Source organism: Dendrobates tinctorius, unplaced genomic scaffold, assembly GCF_039654945.1.
Source record: "Dendrobates tinctorius isolate UK_male_01 unplaced genomic scaffold, ASM3965494v1 ptg000070l, whole genome shotgun sequence".
NCBI lineage: Eukaryota > Metazoa > Chordata > Amphibia > Anura > Dendrobatidae > Dendrobates > Dendrobates tinctorius.
In genome coordinates, this window is record NW_027361738.1 from 83,606,072 (window position 1) to 83,620,267 (window position 14,196).

At 45.6% G+C, this 14,196-nt stretch overlaps 1 protein-coding gene across 6 annotated transcripts in view; it reads left to right on the forward strand.

Annotated features, from left to right (window-relative positions):
• The window catches only part of LOC141095756 (probable acyl-CoA dehydrogenase 6), a 100,319-nt gene that overhangs the window by 67,689 nt on the left and 18,434 nt on the right, over positions 1–14,196 (forward strand). For all 6 annotated transcript variants that reach the window (XM_073582054.1, XM_073582055.1, XM_073582053.1 and 3 more), the window contains one exon: positions 10,594–10,723. In XM_073582054.1, the coding sequence (XP_073438155.1) occupies positions 10,594–10,723 (130 nt within the window). The remainder of the gene's footprint in view (positions 1–10,593; positions 10,724–14,196) is intronic.

A 14,196-nucleotide genomic window follows, 5' to 3' on the forward strand; every position in this document is an offset into this window, starting at 1 on the left:
TATGATGTGTATATTGCAAGATTCAGTTAGAAAACGGCAGAGTCTTTGGTGTTTTGTAGCGGTGGATTTTCCTGTTTTATGCTCTGCACACTGACTTGTCATTTTTCACATTCATGGTAATTAGCAGTAATTTCCCTGTCAGTACATTATCATTACTACATTATTACGATTGATGCTGGTTCAGACAGTTAAAGTGGAGATGATTTCCGCTAGTGACTGTCTGACCTTTTTTGCTAGTATCTTGATCCAGTTTCCCTTCCTTGCTTCTTAAAGGGACCACGCAGGGCAGGATCCTTTAAAAGAGGACGTATAAGATCTTAGTGAACTTTTGTACTTTCCATAGAAAATAAATTTGGTAAAACTTTTAAGTTGTTTGTTGCGACTGCTGTCTATCACATTTGCCTCCGATATGTGCTGCAATCACTGTAAAATTATAACCTTTATGTTACAAGGTGAGAAAGGGGGAAAAGTGGCCGAAAATGGAGAAAACGATGATCCTGGCTGATAAACATTCTGAATTCACATTTTCACAGAAGGAGGCAGACTCACTTTATCCTCACTTTACAAACTACATTAGGTTAAACCCCTTTAAAAAAAATTATGTTGAATATAAAATAGAAAGAATAAGCGTGATTATTGCTAATTAAATCTTTATTGTTTAAGTAAAAGTAATAAAACATGAACATTTTCACCCTTTTTTTTATAGCAACCTTTAGACTAAATTTTAAAACCTAATTTTAAAGAACTTTTAAAATTAATTTTGATGAATTTATATAAAAAAAAATAGAGATAAACAACAAAAACCCTCACTGTCGCATTGATCCACTCCCGCCTGGAGTACTGCAACGCTCTATTAATTGGCCTCCCCGCTACTCAACTATCCCCTCTCCAGTCCATACTTAATACAGCAGCCAGGGTCGTCCATCTGGCTAATCGGTACTCGGACGCATCCGCTCTTCGTCAGTCACTACACTGGCTGCCCATTCATTATAGGATCCAATTCAAAGTACTTGTTCTCACCCACAAAGCTCTCCACAGTGCGGCAACCCCTTACATCTCCTCCCTCATTTCTGTCTATTATTATTATTATTATTATTATTTATTGTTATAGCGCCATTTATTCCATGGCGCTTTACATGTGAGGGGGGTATACATAAAAACAAGTACAATAGTCTTAAACAATACAAGTCATAACTGGTACAGGAGGAGAGAGGACCCTGCCCGCGAGGGCTCACAATCTTCAAGGGATGGGTGATAATACAGTAGGCGAGGGTAGAGCTGGTCGTGCAGCGGTTTGGTCGATCGGTGGTTACTGCAGGTTATAGGCTTGTCGGAAGAGGTGGGTCTTCAGGCTCTTTTTGAAGGTTTCGATGGTAGGTGAGAGTCTGATATGTTGTGGTAGAGAGTTCCAGAGTAGGGGAGATGCGCGAGAGAAATCTTGTATGCGATTGTGGGAAGAGGAGATAAGAGGGGAGTAGAGAAGGAGATCTTGTGAGGATCGGAGGTTGCGTGCAGGAAAGTACCGGGAGACGAGGTCACAGATGTATGGAGGAGACAAGTTGTGGATGGCTTTGTATGTCATGGTTAGGGTTTTGTAATGGAGTCTCTGGGCAATTGGGAGCCAGTGAAGGGATTGACAGAGGGGAGAAGCTGGGGAATAGCGGGGGGACAGGTGGATTAGTCGGGCAGCAGAGTTTAGAATAGATTGGAGGGGTGCGAGAGTGTTTGAGGGGAGGCCGCAGAGCATGAGGTTGCAGTAGTCAAGGCGAGAGATGATGAGGGCATGGACTAGGGTTTTTGCAGATTCTTGGGTGAGGAATGAACGGATGCGTGAAATATTTTTGAGTTGAAGTCGGCAGGAAGTGGAAAGGGTTTGGATATGTGGTTTGAAGGAGAGATCAGCATCAAGGATTACTCCGAGGCAGCGAGCTTGTGGGACTGGGGAGAGTGGGCAGTCATTTACTGTAATTGATAGGTTCGTAGGGGGGGTCACGTGAGATGGGGGAAAGATGATGAATTCTGTTTTGTCCATGTTGAGTTTCAGATATCTAGTGGAGAAGAAGGATGAAATAGTGGACAGACATTGAGGGATTCTGGTTAGTAGGGAGGTGATATCTGGTCCAGAGATGTAGATCTGTGTGTCATCAGCATAAAGATGATACTGAAAGCCATGAGATTCTATGAGCTGTCCCAGGCCAAAGGTGTAAATAGAGAACAGCAGGGGCCCTAGGACTGAACCTTGTGGGACTCCGACAGATAGGGGGCGAGGTGAGGAGGTGGTGTGTGAGTGGGAGACGCTGAATGTCCGGTCTGTTAGGTATGATGAGATCCAGGAGAGGGCCAAGTCTGTGATGCCGAGGGATGAGAGGGTCTGTAATAATAGGGAATGGTCCACTGTGTCAAAGGCAGCCGACAGGTCCAGGAGGAGGAGGACAGAGTAGTGTCGCTTGCTCTTGGCAGTTAAGAGGTCATTGGTGACCTTAGTAAGGGCAGTTTCAGTGGAGTGGTGTGACCGGAAGCCAGATTGTAAGCGGTCGAAGAGGGAGCAAGAAGAGAGATGGGAGGACAGTTCAAGGTAGACGTGTTGTTCCAGTAGCTTGGAGGCGTATGGGAGAAGTGATATAGGGCGATAGCTAGATACAGAGGATGGGTCAAGAGAGGGCTTTTTGAGGATAGGTGTGATGGAGGCATGTTTAAAGCTTGAGGGGAAAACACCAGTTGTTAGTGATAGGTTGAAGAGATGGGTTAGGGTTGGGATGAAGACTGTGGTGAGGTTTGGGATGAAGTGGGATGGGATCGGGTCGAGTGCACAGGTGGTGAGATGTGATCTTGAGAGTAGAGTGGAGAGTCGATCTTCTGTAATGGTGGAGAAGTTGGTTTTGAAGGTGGAGGGCTGGGAAGTCGGGAGGAAGGGCTCTGGGGGTTGTTGACCAAAACTGTCCCTGATGTTATCAATTTTCTGCTTGAAAAATGAGGCAAAGTCTTCAGCTGAGATGAGTGGGGAGGGAGGAGGTGCTGGGGGGCGGAGGAGAGAATTGAAGGTGTTGAATAACTGTTTAGGGTTGTGAGACAGGGAGGATATGAGAGATGAGAAGTAGGTTTGTTTAGCTGTGGCGAGTGTGGTCTTGAAAGTAGTGAGGGACTGTTTGAATGCGATGAAATGCTCGTTGGAGTGGGATCTTTTCCATCTGCGCTCAGCAGCCCTGGAAGCTCGCCTCAGCTCTTTGGTCAGGCTGGTGTGCCAGGGCTGTCTGTTGATTTTGCGAGTTTTGGTATGTGTAAGTGGGGCAGCGGATTCCAAAGCTACAGCTATTGTGGTGTTATATAGAGCGGCAGCGTCATCCGCATTGTGTAAGGAACTTATATCTGTAAGAGGGAGGAGGGATTCGGAGAATGAGTGTAGGTCAAGGTGTTTAAGATTCCTGCGAGGGTGTGAAAGTTTGTGGGGTGGGGATTGTAGACATGGAGTGAAGAGGGAAGAGAATGTGAGCAGGTTGTGGTCAGAGAGAGGAAGAGGTGAGTTAGAGAGGTTAGATAGGGAGCAGAGGCGGGTGAAGATGAGGTCCAGTGTGTGGCCATCTTTGTGGGTGGCTGTAGAAGACCATTGAGTGAGGCCGAAGGAGGAAGTGAGAGATAGAAGTTTAGTGGCAGCTGAGAGGGAAGTGTCAATGGGGATGTTGAAGTCGCCCATGATGATAGTAGGGATGTCCGCGGAAAGGAAATGAAGTAACCAGGTGGTGAAGTGGTCAAAGAAGGTGGTGGCTGGCCCTGGGGGGCGGTAGATGACAGCCAGTTGGAGGTTGGAGGGGGAGTAGATGCGCACAGAGTGCACCTCAAAGGAAGGGAGGGTAACAGAGGGTGGCAGTGGGATTGGGGTGAAGGAGCAGGTATCTGACAGGAGAAAACCAACTCCTCCACCATGTTTGCTGCTGGGGCGGGGGGTGTGAGAAAGGTGGAAGCCGCCATACGAAAGTGCAGCAGGAGAGGCTGTCTATCGGCCTAACCGACCGCTGCACTCTGCAAAAGACTTTCGACTACCCTCTGCACTAATCCGCACCTCCCACTCCCGACTCCAAGACTTTTCCCGCGCTGCGCCAATCCTCTGGAATGCTGTACCCCAAGAAATTAGGACTATCCACAATTTGCACAGTTTTAGGCGCTCTCTCAAAACACATCTATTCAGAGCGGCCTATCACGTTCACTAATCAGTCATTTTATGTGCAAGTGTGAGTACGTAGCCCACTCACTATCTCTGTCCCCCACCTTCTCAAGATGGCTGGACCATCATTGTAAGTGCACCATTGTAAATACACACCTGTACTCTGTATCTCCCCCACCTCATTGTAGATTGTAAGCTCTCACGAGCAGGGGCGGCTTATTTTACTTTACTGTATTGTTAATGTTGTTACTTATGACTTGTGTTTTGAAACTGTTAAACTGTAAAGCGCTGCAGAATATGTTGGCGCTATATAAATAAAGATTATTATTATTATTAGATAAAAAAAAACAAACAAGACATTTCAGAGCAACGTCAGCCAAAAAAATACCTTTCAGACCAGGGTGAAGCAAAAACTGAAAAATATGTTGCAGCCTGAAGACCAAAATGACTTTTTCCTTGATATATAGTTTTCTTTCTCCATTCCTACGAGGGCACGCACTGTTTGTGCTCGGTGACATTTGTAAATCATTTTTCGCAATCCGCTGAAATGTGTTTGTTTTTCGAAGGTGATTGAAAAATGATCTTGTTTTCATCTAAAGTTTGTGAATTGCTGATTGTGCATCTGTTAGGAAAGCTCTAAAATACATTTCTATGGGATTAGACGCCAAGGGAAGACGTTTACCGGCATCTGAGCAGCTGCTTTATCTCCGGCGCATCTCGAGGAAGCTCCATGATTATATTCTGATATTGTGTTTTCCCAGCAGTAAAAACTTTCATAAAGACGAATATTCTACTGTATCGGAAATCATCATGCTGTGTCCACATCTTGCACACATGGTCTATGGGTGATGCATTCAAAAAACTCTAAAGAAAAGCTTAGAAGAAAAAAATGAAAAGCTCTAAAATAGAAACAGTTAACATAAAAAAATCTATGAAAATCTACGGCTTTTCAATATCTACTCCGGGACTGCTGTGATTATCTTAGGTGAGGGATGCTGCACTTTGCCTTCAGTCTTCGGGTGCTCTTTCAAAGTGTTTCAAAACTTTTCCACAATTTCGCCTCGATGATGGACAGCTAATCGCGGTGGGTTTGGGTCTAGACACCTTCTGATTTTTGCAGGGAATACCATAAAGTATTTCACGGTGGCCATTCAGTTAGGCGACTCTCTGTTCTGGCCCATAGATGGGTCATTACTAGTGGGAGATCTTCTAGTTTGGACCTTCTAGGTTCTAGTCTTAAGGTCCCCATACATGTTGGAAAAAGTCTGAAAGACCAAAATTTTGGTGGGACCGGCTCTGAACACAGAAGTACATTATTTATACGATTGTTCCTTCATGGAGGAGTTGTGAAAGATACCTGTCAGCTAGAGTTAGGCGGATCGATTCACGGGATTCCAATCCATCAGTCAGGTCAGTAGTCTGTCTCCTGGAAGGGAGGATCGCAAAGCTCTTTCCTTCTGAGATCTCTGACGCGGCTTTTGAGTAGTCGGGTTGGAGCAATGTCATTATTGTGGTGTGGCGCACAGATGATGTCGTGCCAGCCCAACTAATCAAAAAGATCCCGTAAGGTAAGAGATTCGCAAGACTTCCATCCTGGCCGATGGACCAGAGTCCTAAGGCTACTTTCACACTAGCGTTTTTTAGCGCTGCGCTTCGTGCACAATAGAAACACATTCAAAAAACGCATCATGCGTTTGCTTTTTTTAGACACATGCGTTTTAACCAGTTTCTCTCCATATTAACTCTTAAAACGCTTGCGATTTTAAACGCAGGCGTGCGCTTGTCTATGCACACGCCTGTGTTCCCTTAGACTGTAATGTGATTTTTTTTTCTGTGCGCACGCGGTTTTTTGAGACTGGTCAGACGGACCAAAAATGCAACAGGTTGCGTCCGGCGCGCCTGGCACACACTACAAAAAAACGCATGCGCACGAAAACGCATACGAACGCGTGCAAACGCTAGACCATGCGCCCCCATGTTAAAGATAGGGGCTCAGGATGCATGCGCATGTACGCACACGATGCGCTGCTTCAAAAAACGCTAGTGTGAAACCAGCCTAAGAATTGATCCACCCAACTCTACTGTCAACTAAAAGATGGTTTGGCCAACAGCCATCTAATGTGTATGATCAGCCTTGGCTTGCTTTGGCTCGATTGCAGACAATACAGCGGAAAGGGAGGTTTCTCTTACAGCAAGCTGCCTCCCAGCCAAAGACGAACCAGCCTACAGATGATTATACACATTAGATGAATGTGGGCTGAAAGTTTCAACAGAATCGGCCAACTATCTAATGATAATGGTGACCTGACTCTCACTCAGTGGCAGATGTCAAGGGAAAGAAGGAAAAGTCGGACATGTTGAGATCAAAATACCTGATTCTTTAGTTCTTAAGTTCTGTCAGCAGCTTATTTCCGTCTCCTTTTTGAGAATGCATGCACACTTGGCCAGCTGAGCATGCACGTGTCCCGAACATTAGCTATGCAAAGTATCTTGCTATCTTAAAGGGGTTCTTCTAATAATGCAATTTATCATCTATCCATTGGGTAGGAGATAATTTTCTGATTGGCTGGGACCCCCAGCGATCTGGAGAATGGGGCTCTGGGGTCCTGAGAACCTGGTTTTGTAGAGCACGATCTTGAATAGAGCGGAGGTGCTCAAGCTTGACCTCCTTGCCATTCACTGTCTATGGGACTATGAAAAAGCTGAGTACAGCTCTCCGGTGTTTACAACAGTCCCATAAACAATGAATGGAGCTGGGGCAGAGCATGCGCACGTCCACTCCCTTCAAGGCTCTACAGGGTTGTTTTAATGATATCTTGGTGTCTAAATAGTTGGATCTCCAGCAATCAGCAGGCTAACCTCTTATCTATGAATTCACTTTTTGATTTTTGGAGAACCCTTTAAAAAGCAATACTTTTCCCCAAGTATCGGCCTCCTAGAAGATATATAGATTAATTATGTAAAGGAAAAGTAATAAAAAAGTAAATGTAAAAAAAATCTAAACTATATAATATCTTATTTTTTATTCCTTATCGCTTTAAGCGCTAAAAACAACAACTCCCAATGCAGTAATAAAAAATTAAAATTGGCACCTATGGATAAATTTCACGCAAACACTGGGATCCCAGTTTTATAAATGGTGAGTGGTGGTTCTGATACAGTGTCATTTTTGTCTTACCCTGAAAATGTAAATTGGAATCGGAAGGTTAATCCCATTAGCTCCTCTGTCAATCATTTCAATTACAAGACCTCTTGATATCTACGGATATACCACCGGATGTCTCCTGATAATTTATCGCCAAGTCTCGTCTTTTGAGAGCTGAATTTTAAAAAATTGCTAATTAAATATCCTGTTCTGCAGACTGTCACCTTCATTCTCATCCTCAGGGCAGTAGGTGTATTGCTGATTCCAGCAGAAGAAAAAAAGACCTGGTCTCCAAGGCAGCTTGACCCGACCCCGATCTATGAGGGGATGATTAGAAACTCGAAAAAAAACTCCTCTCTCTCAACACTCAGATTTTCCATACTGTAGGTTTTTTCCAAAAATGTCATGACCCCTTCTCTTTCCATTCACACACAAAGCAATTTTTGTACGTTTCAGTTATTCCTTTCTATGGGCGAGGGGGAAAATAAGAAGTGTCGCGAGGTGTAAATCAAGAAGTGGTAGTCCTGGGCGTCGTGCACACGGTATAAGGTGACTTGCAAAAGGACTTCCGACCTTACATTCCATGTCCCTCCAAAAGGGCACAAAAACTAAACTTCTGTACACATCGTCATCGGATCAAAGACCTGGGAATCCTGTTGGATCCTGTCCTCTTGCGACAAGATTCCATTGGGTTTCCATTTTTTTTTGGTAAAAGAATAGAGCTATAAACTTTTTGTTTAGTAAAAAGCACGAGAGACCAGATAGAAGGGATCTCGATGCCAAACAAATTTCTGCATCAAAAAGATACCAGAATATACTTAAGAATACAGGATAGGAACTCTAAGCACCATGTAATAATTATTAATCATTTTACAAGAATAAAAAATGGCGTTAGTAGGTAAAAGGCAAAAAAACCCAAAACACATGGAGTGGAGCCATATGGGCAAGGTGAACAAATAAAACTTTTTCCAAAAATATTGACCCATGGCACTAAGTAAATTTTAAAATAAACTTCCACATGACGCATTCAAGACAACTCACAAGGGTCATCACTTTGCCTTTACAAGGTCCATTCACCTATTTTCGGTGGTGCCCATACACCATACATCAGGGACGTAACTATAATAGGTGCAGGGATTTCAATCACACCCGGGCCCTGGAGCCTAAGGGGCCCGAAAAGTCCCTTTGGCCTTTATGAAAAGACTAATACTAGTAAAATCTTGCAATAATTGGAGCCCCATTGGCAATTTTTGCTTTGAGGCCCATGAGCTTCAAGATACGCCATAAATGTGACCAATATCTCTTCCAATTTCCCCATGCACTTAAATTCATGGTTCATAAGGGGTTTGTATGGTTTCGGTGGGGAAAGAAATGTAAGCTGCTGTCAGACACCTCAACAGTGCATAATGTTCCATGTTGACAAAAGGACTGGGCGTTAAAGGGAAGCTGACAGGAGATTCATGGTGCCCAAAACCACTGGCCTCTTGAATCAGACATTGGCTTCTCTATTGCAGCCGGATATGTTTTGCTCTGAAATTCTGTAGCAATTTTGAGACAACATACATTGAAAAGACTATCTGTCTTGGATGACCAGTCCAAGGCAGGTCCTCAGTGGCTTCATCCTGACTTACCAGCCCAGCAGAGAAAGGCACACAGAAGCCAGACCAGACCCCCATTGGGTCCTTGATGATAAAGCCACCGACTGACACACTTATCCCAGGTAGAACAATGCAATTGGCAGTCCGAAAGTGAACATGTGTGATGACATTTCTCCCAACCATTCGTTGGCCTGGTGTAAGGGGGTGAGATTTGATGTCTTGCTTCCCTTCCTCTGATTGTTTTCTGGTTGTTAAAGTTTACAAATGTGTCTATGATAAATGTCTGCAGTACTTCTACATATAAAACTATGTATTATCGCTTATCTTTAATGGTATCGCCACATGTATGTGTTACCATTTTGTAGTAAGCTGTAATGTATTGTCTTGTGTTCCTGTTTCATATTATTGCTTAATATAATATGTCTGTGTATATAGTTAGGGTAAGCTAGTGCATCCTTCTTGGGGACATTACATAGTTCCCATAGATACGGGTAAATGTAGTTCTGTTGAGGGCCACTAGATTGGGGCATACTAGTGAGGCCTGATAGGATGTTCATAGAGGGTTGTAGTGTAGGAGGGGCTGCCGGGAGTTAAGGTTAGTGCAGAAGAGGAGTTTAGGGAGACTGGGCCAGGGTGCCCAAGTGTCCACATGGGCTATAGGCCCAGACAACTCGGCAGCCACAAAACTTTGTCATTTTAGCCCACGTTACCCATGGCCACAGCGTGTCCTAGCAGTGGGCCAGAACAGGAAAGATGTGGCGTCTTATTGCCTGGGCAAATGCTTTTAGGGCAGAAGTTGGTTGGACTAAAGAGATGAAGAAGTTGGAGCTTCGACGAGATTGGTATAGGCAGGCCGGATGCTTCACCAGAGGCCACCAAACGTAGTGTCTCATGAATTCGTGTCTGGGGCGAAACAGGCTGAAGGAAATGTTATTATAGTGAGGTCAGGCTAGGAAGGAACTCGGGAGCAGTCTAAGGTGGTCCGGTCCGGGCGCGTACTGCACAGAAGCGACAGCCAGAAAGGGGAAGATAAGGAAGCAAGCAAATGTCATGATGTACCAACTGTGGATGTAATGTGTGAAATCCTAAGTAAAGAAAATGTTAAAGTTAACTCGGACTGTATTTCCATTGATGGGGGTTGCCTAGAAGAGAGACCGTTATGACCTCGGAAGTGCCTTGGTGAAGATGAATCTGTAGATGCAGGTATGCCAAAGAGAAGAGTATTGTTTTCTGTAGAGGGAGGACTGGACACAGATGTTACAGTAATATAGGTCACTACTATAGTCCTGTCCCTCCCTTACACTGGTGAGTCCAAGCATTAGACTGTCGGCCGAACCCATCAATATCAGTAGATTCAGACGATAATAGTCTAATGTGTACAGGAAGGGCCTTATCTCATACAAACCAGAAGATGGACTCTCTCGGCACCCCTTCATGTCAACTTGTCTGTAGACTACCTTTAACTAAACCAAACAATTAGCCAAATTCAAAACATATGGAAGTTGTAAATATTTCGGATACATGCATACTTTATGAAGCCTATAGGGTACACTCGATATCTGTTGGATTGCCGTGGATAGAACGTTGAGGGCTAAAAATGTTTGTCATGGTTTGCACCCTTTAATATTTTTTGTTTTTTTTCTACAAATTTTTTGATCTGGCTGTTCTGTTTTGCTTTTTTTCTACATTAGAGTATGGTGGAATGGGATTGGACTTCTCCTACAGCATGGCCATTGCCGAAGAGCTTGGGAATATTCACTGCGGTGGCATACCCATGGCCATAGGAGTTCAGTCAGACATGGCCACACCAGCTCTCACCAGGTAATGTCGTGGTATATCTCTGCATTAAATGAGGCCGGCCTCCACATTCTCATCTACTACAAGTATTGTCTTGACAGTAGACTGGTTTACAAAAATGTCCAATCAATATTTGCAACCTTAATTTAGTCCACTATTCTGGTGAAACCCAGGTCAAGGAACCATGAAAGTGAACATGTAGAACTGTGTTGGTGGCTTGAATGCAATACCATTATACATTGGATTATAGTCTAGAAGACAAAGTCCATGAGGGCTCCATGAGTACCGATTATATCGTTGACTACCAGCTGGTAATCTTGGCCATGAGAACATTGATTACATCACTAAACAACAGGTGCAAACATCGCTAAATTTATTCTTGACCACTATGTACCTTGGGTTACCAGAAACACTGATTATATTGTTAACCACCATGCACATCTGGCTACCAGGAGCACTGATTATGTAATTGATGACCATGTACTTCTGGCCACCAAGAACACTGATGATCACGATGTATCTTTGCCCACCAAGAGCATTGATTATATTATTGACAACTGGCTGGTACCCATGGCTACCATGAATGTGTTTGTCAGTGGCCACTCGATACTTCTAGCCATGAAGAAAACATATTACATAATTGACCATTGGTTACATGTGGCCACCATGATCTCTGATTACATTACTGACCACAAGAAACCACAAGACTACGAACCATTCTAGAACATGTAAATTGTATTCCACATCCCGAGTTTGTAGAAAAGTGCCGCTACCCACCAAGACTTTTATTTGGCTCATTTATTGAATTATTGAAGCCATTGCAGTGGCTGCTCATATATCAGCACTGGATCTCGGGTTCTCAAGGAAATTAATCAAGTCTACGGTTTAGGAATTATGCCAGGCTGCTGGTCTTTGAAAATGCCCATCGTACCAGTAATAATATTCTATAAAGCCGACCGCCTAAAGAGCCAAGTGACTAATGGTGTACTGTACATAAAAAGATTGTTTGGCTTCATTAAAGAGATTGCTCCATTCCTCTTTGCTGGAGCTGAGAAGACTCCTCAAAACTCTGCACATGTTTCATCATTGCTAAAATAATTCTAAACAAAACCTATTACTTAGTAGGTTGTGTAGTCTGGAGCCCCCCTATAACAGCAGTCTGGGTGCCTAGTCTGAAGCCCCCTTTAACAGCAGTCTGGGTGCACAGTCTGGAGCCCCCCTATCACAGCAGTCTTGATGTCTAGTCTGGAGCCCCCCTATAACAGCAGTCTGGATGTCTAGTCTGGAGCCCCCCTATAACAGCAGTCTGGATGTGTAGTCTGGAGCCTCCTATAACAGCAGTCCGAATGTGCAGTCTGGAGCCCCCTATAACAGCAGTCCGGATGTGCAGTCTGGAGCCCCCTATAACAGCAGTCTGGGTGTGTAGTATGGAGCCTCCTATAACAGCAGTCTGGATGTGTAGTCTGGAGCCCCCTATAACAGCAGTCTGGATGTGTAGTCTGGAGCCCCCTATAACAGCAGTCTGGGTGCCTAGTCTGAAACCCCCTTTAACAGTAGTCTGGGTGCCTAGTCTGGAGCCCCCTATAACAGCAGTCTGGGTGTGTAGTCTGGTGCCCCCCTAAAACAGCAGTCCGGATGTGCAGTCTGGAGCCCCCTATAACAGCAGTCTGGGTGTGTAGTCTGGAGCTCCCCTATAACAGCAGTCTGGATGTGCAGTCTGGAGCCCCCTATAACAGCAGTCTGGGTGTGTAGTCTGGAGCCCCCTATAACAGCTGTCTGGATGTGTAGTCTGGAGCCCCCTATAACAGCAGTCTGGGTGTGTAGTCTGGAGCCCCCTATAACAGCAGTCTGGGTGTGTAGTCTGGAGCCCCCTATAACAGCAGTCTGGATGTGCAGTCTGGAGCCCCCTATAACAGCAGTCTGGATGTGCAGTCTGGAGCCCCCTATAACAGCAGTCCGGATGTGCAGTCTGGAGCCCCCTATAACAGCAGTCTGTGTGTGGTATGGAGCCTCCTATAACAGCAGTCTGGATGTGTAGTCTGGAGCCCCCTATAACAGCAGTCTGGATGTGTAGTCTGGAGCCCCCTATAACAGCAGTCTGGGTGCCTAGTCTGAAGCCCCCTTTAACAGTAGTCTGGGTGCCTAGTCTGGAGCCCCCTATAACAGCAGCCTGGGTGTGTAGTCTGGAGCCCCCTATAACAGCAGTCTGGGTGTGTAGTCTGGAGCCCCCCTATAACAGCAGTCCGGATGTGCAGTCTGGAGCCCCCTATAACAGCAGTCTGGATGTGCAGTCTGGAGCCCCCTATAACAGCAGTCTGGGTGTGCAGTCTGGAGCCCCCTATAACAGCTGTATGGATGTGAAGTATGGAGCCCCCCTATAACAGCAGCCTGGGTGTGTAGTCTGGAGCCCCCTATAACAACAGTCTGGGTGTGTAGTCTGGAGCCCCCTATAACAGCAGCCTGGGTGTGTAGTCTGGAGCCCCCTATAACAGCAGTCTGGATGTGTAGTCTGGAGCCCCCTATAACAGCAGTCTGGATGTGTAATCTGGAGCCCCCTATAACAGCAGTCTGGATGTGTAGTCTGGAGCCCCCTATAACAGCAGTCTGGATGTGTAGTCTGGAGCCCCCCTATAACAGCAGTCTGGATGTGTAGTCTGGAGGCCCCTATAACAGCAGTCTGCATGTGTAGTCTGTAGCCCCCCTATAACAGCAGTCTGGGTGTGTAGTCTGGAGCCTTCTATAACAGCAGTATGGATGTGTAGTCTGGAGCCCCCTATAACAGCAGTCTGGATGTGTAGTCTGGAGCCCCCCTATAACAGCAGTCTGGATGTGTAGTCTGGAGGCCCCTATAACAGCAGTCTGGGTGTGTAGTCTGGAGCCCCCTATAACAGCAGTCTGGATGTGTAGTCTGGAGCCCCCTATAACAGCAGTCTGGATGTGTAGTCTGGAGCCCCCTATAACAGCAGTCTGGATGTGTAGTCTGGAGCCCCCTATAACAGCAGTCTGGATGTGTAGTCTGGAGCCCCCTATAACAGCAGTCTGGATGTGTAGTCTGGAGCCCCCTATAACAGCAGCCTGGATGTGTAGTCTGGAGCCCCCCTATAACAGCAGTCTGGATGTGTAGTCTGGAGCCCCCCTATAACAGCAGTCTGGATGTGTAGTCTGGAGCCCCCCTATAACAGCAGTCTGGGTGTGTAGTCTGGAGCCCCCTATAACAGCAGTCTGGGTGTGTAGTCTGGAGCCCCCCTATAACAGCAGTCTGGATGTGTAGTCTGGAGCCCCCTATAACAGCAGTCTGGATGTGTAGTCTGGAGCCCCCTATAACAGCAGTCTGGGTGTGTAGTCTGGAGCCCCCTATAACAGCAGTCTGGGTGTGTAGTCTGGAGCCCCCTATAACAGCAGTCTGGATGTGTAGTCTGGAGCCCCCTATAACAGCAGTCTGGATGTGTAGTCTGGAGCCCCCTATAACAGCAGTCTGGATGTGTAGTCTGGAGCCC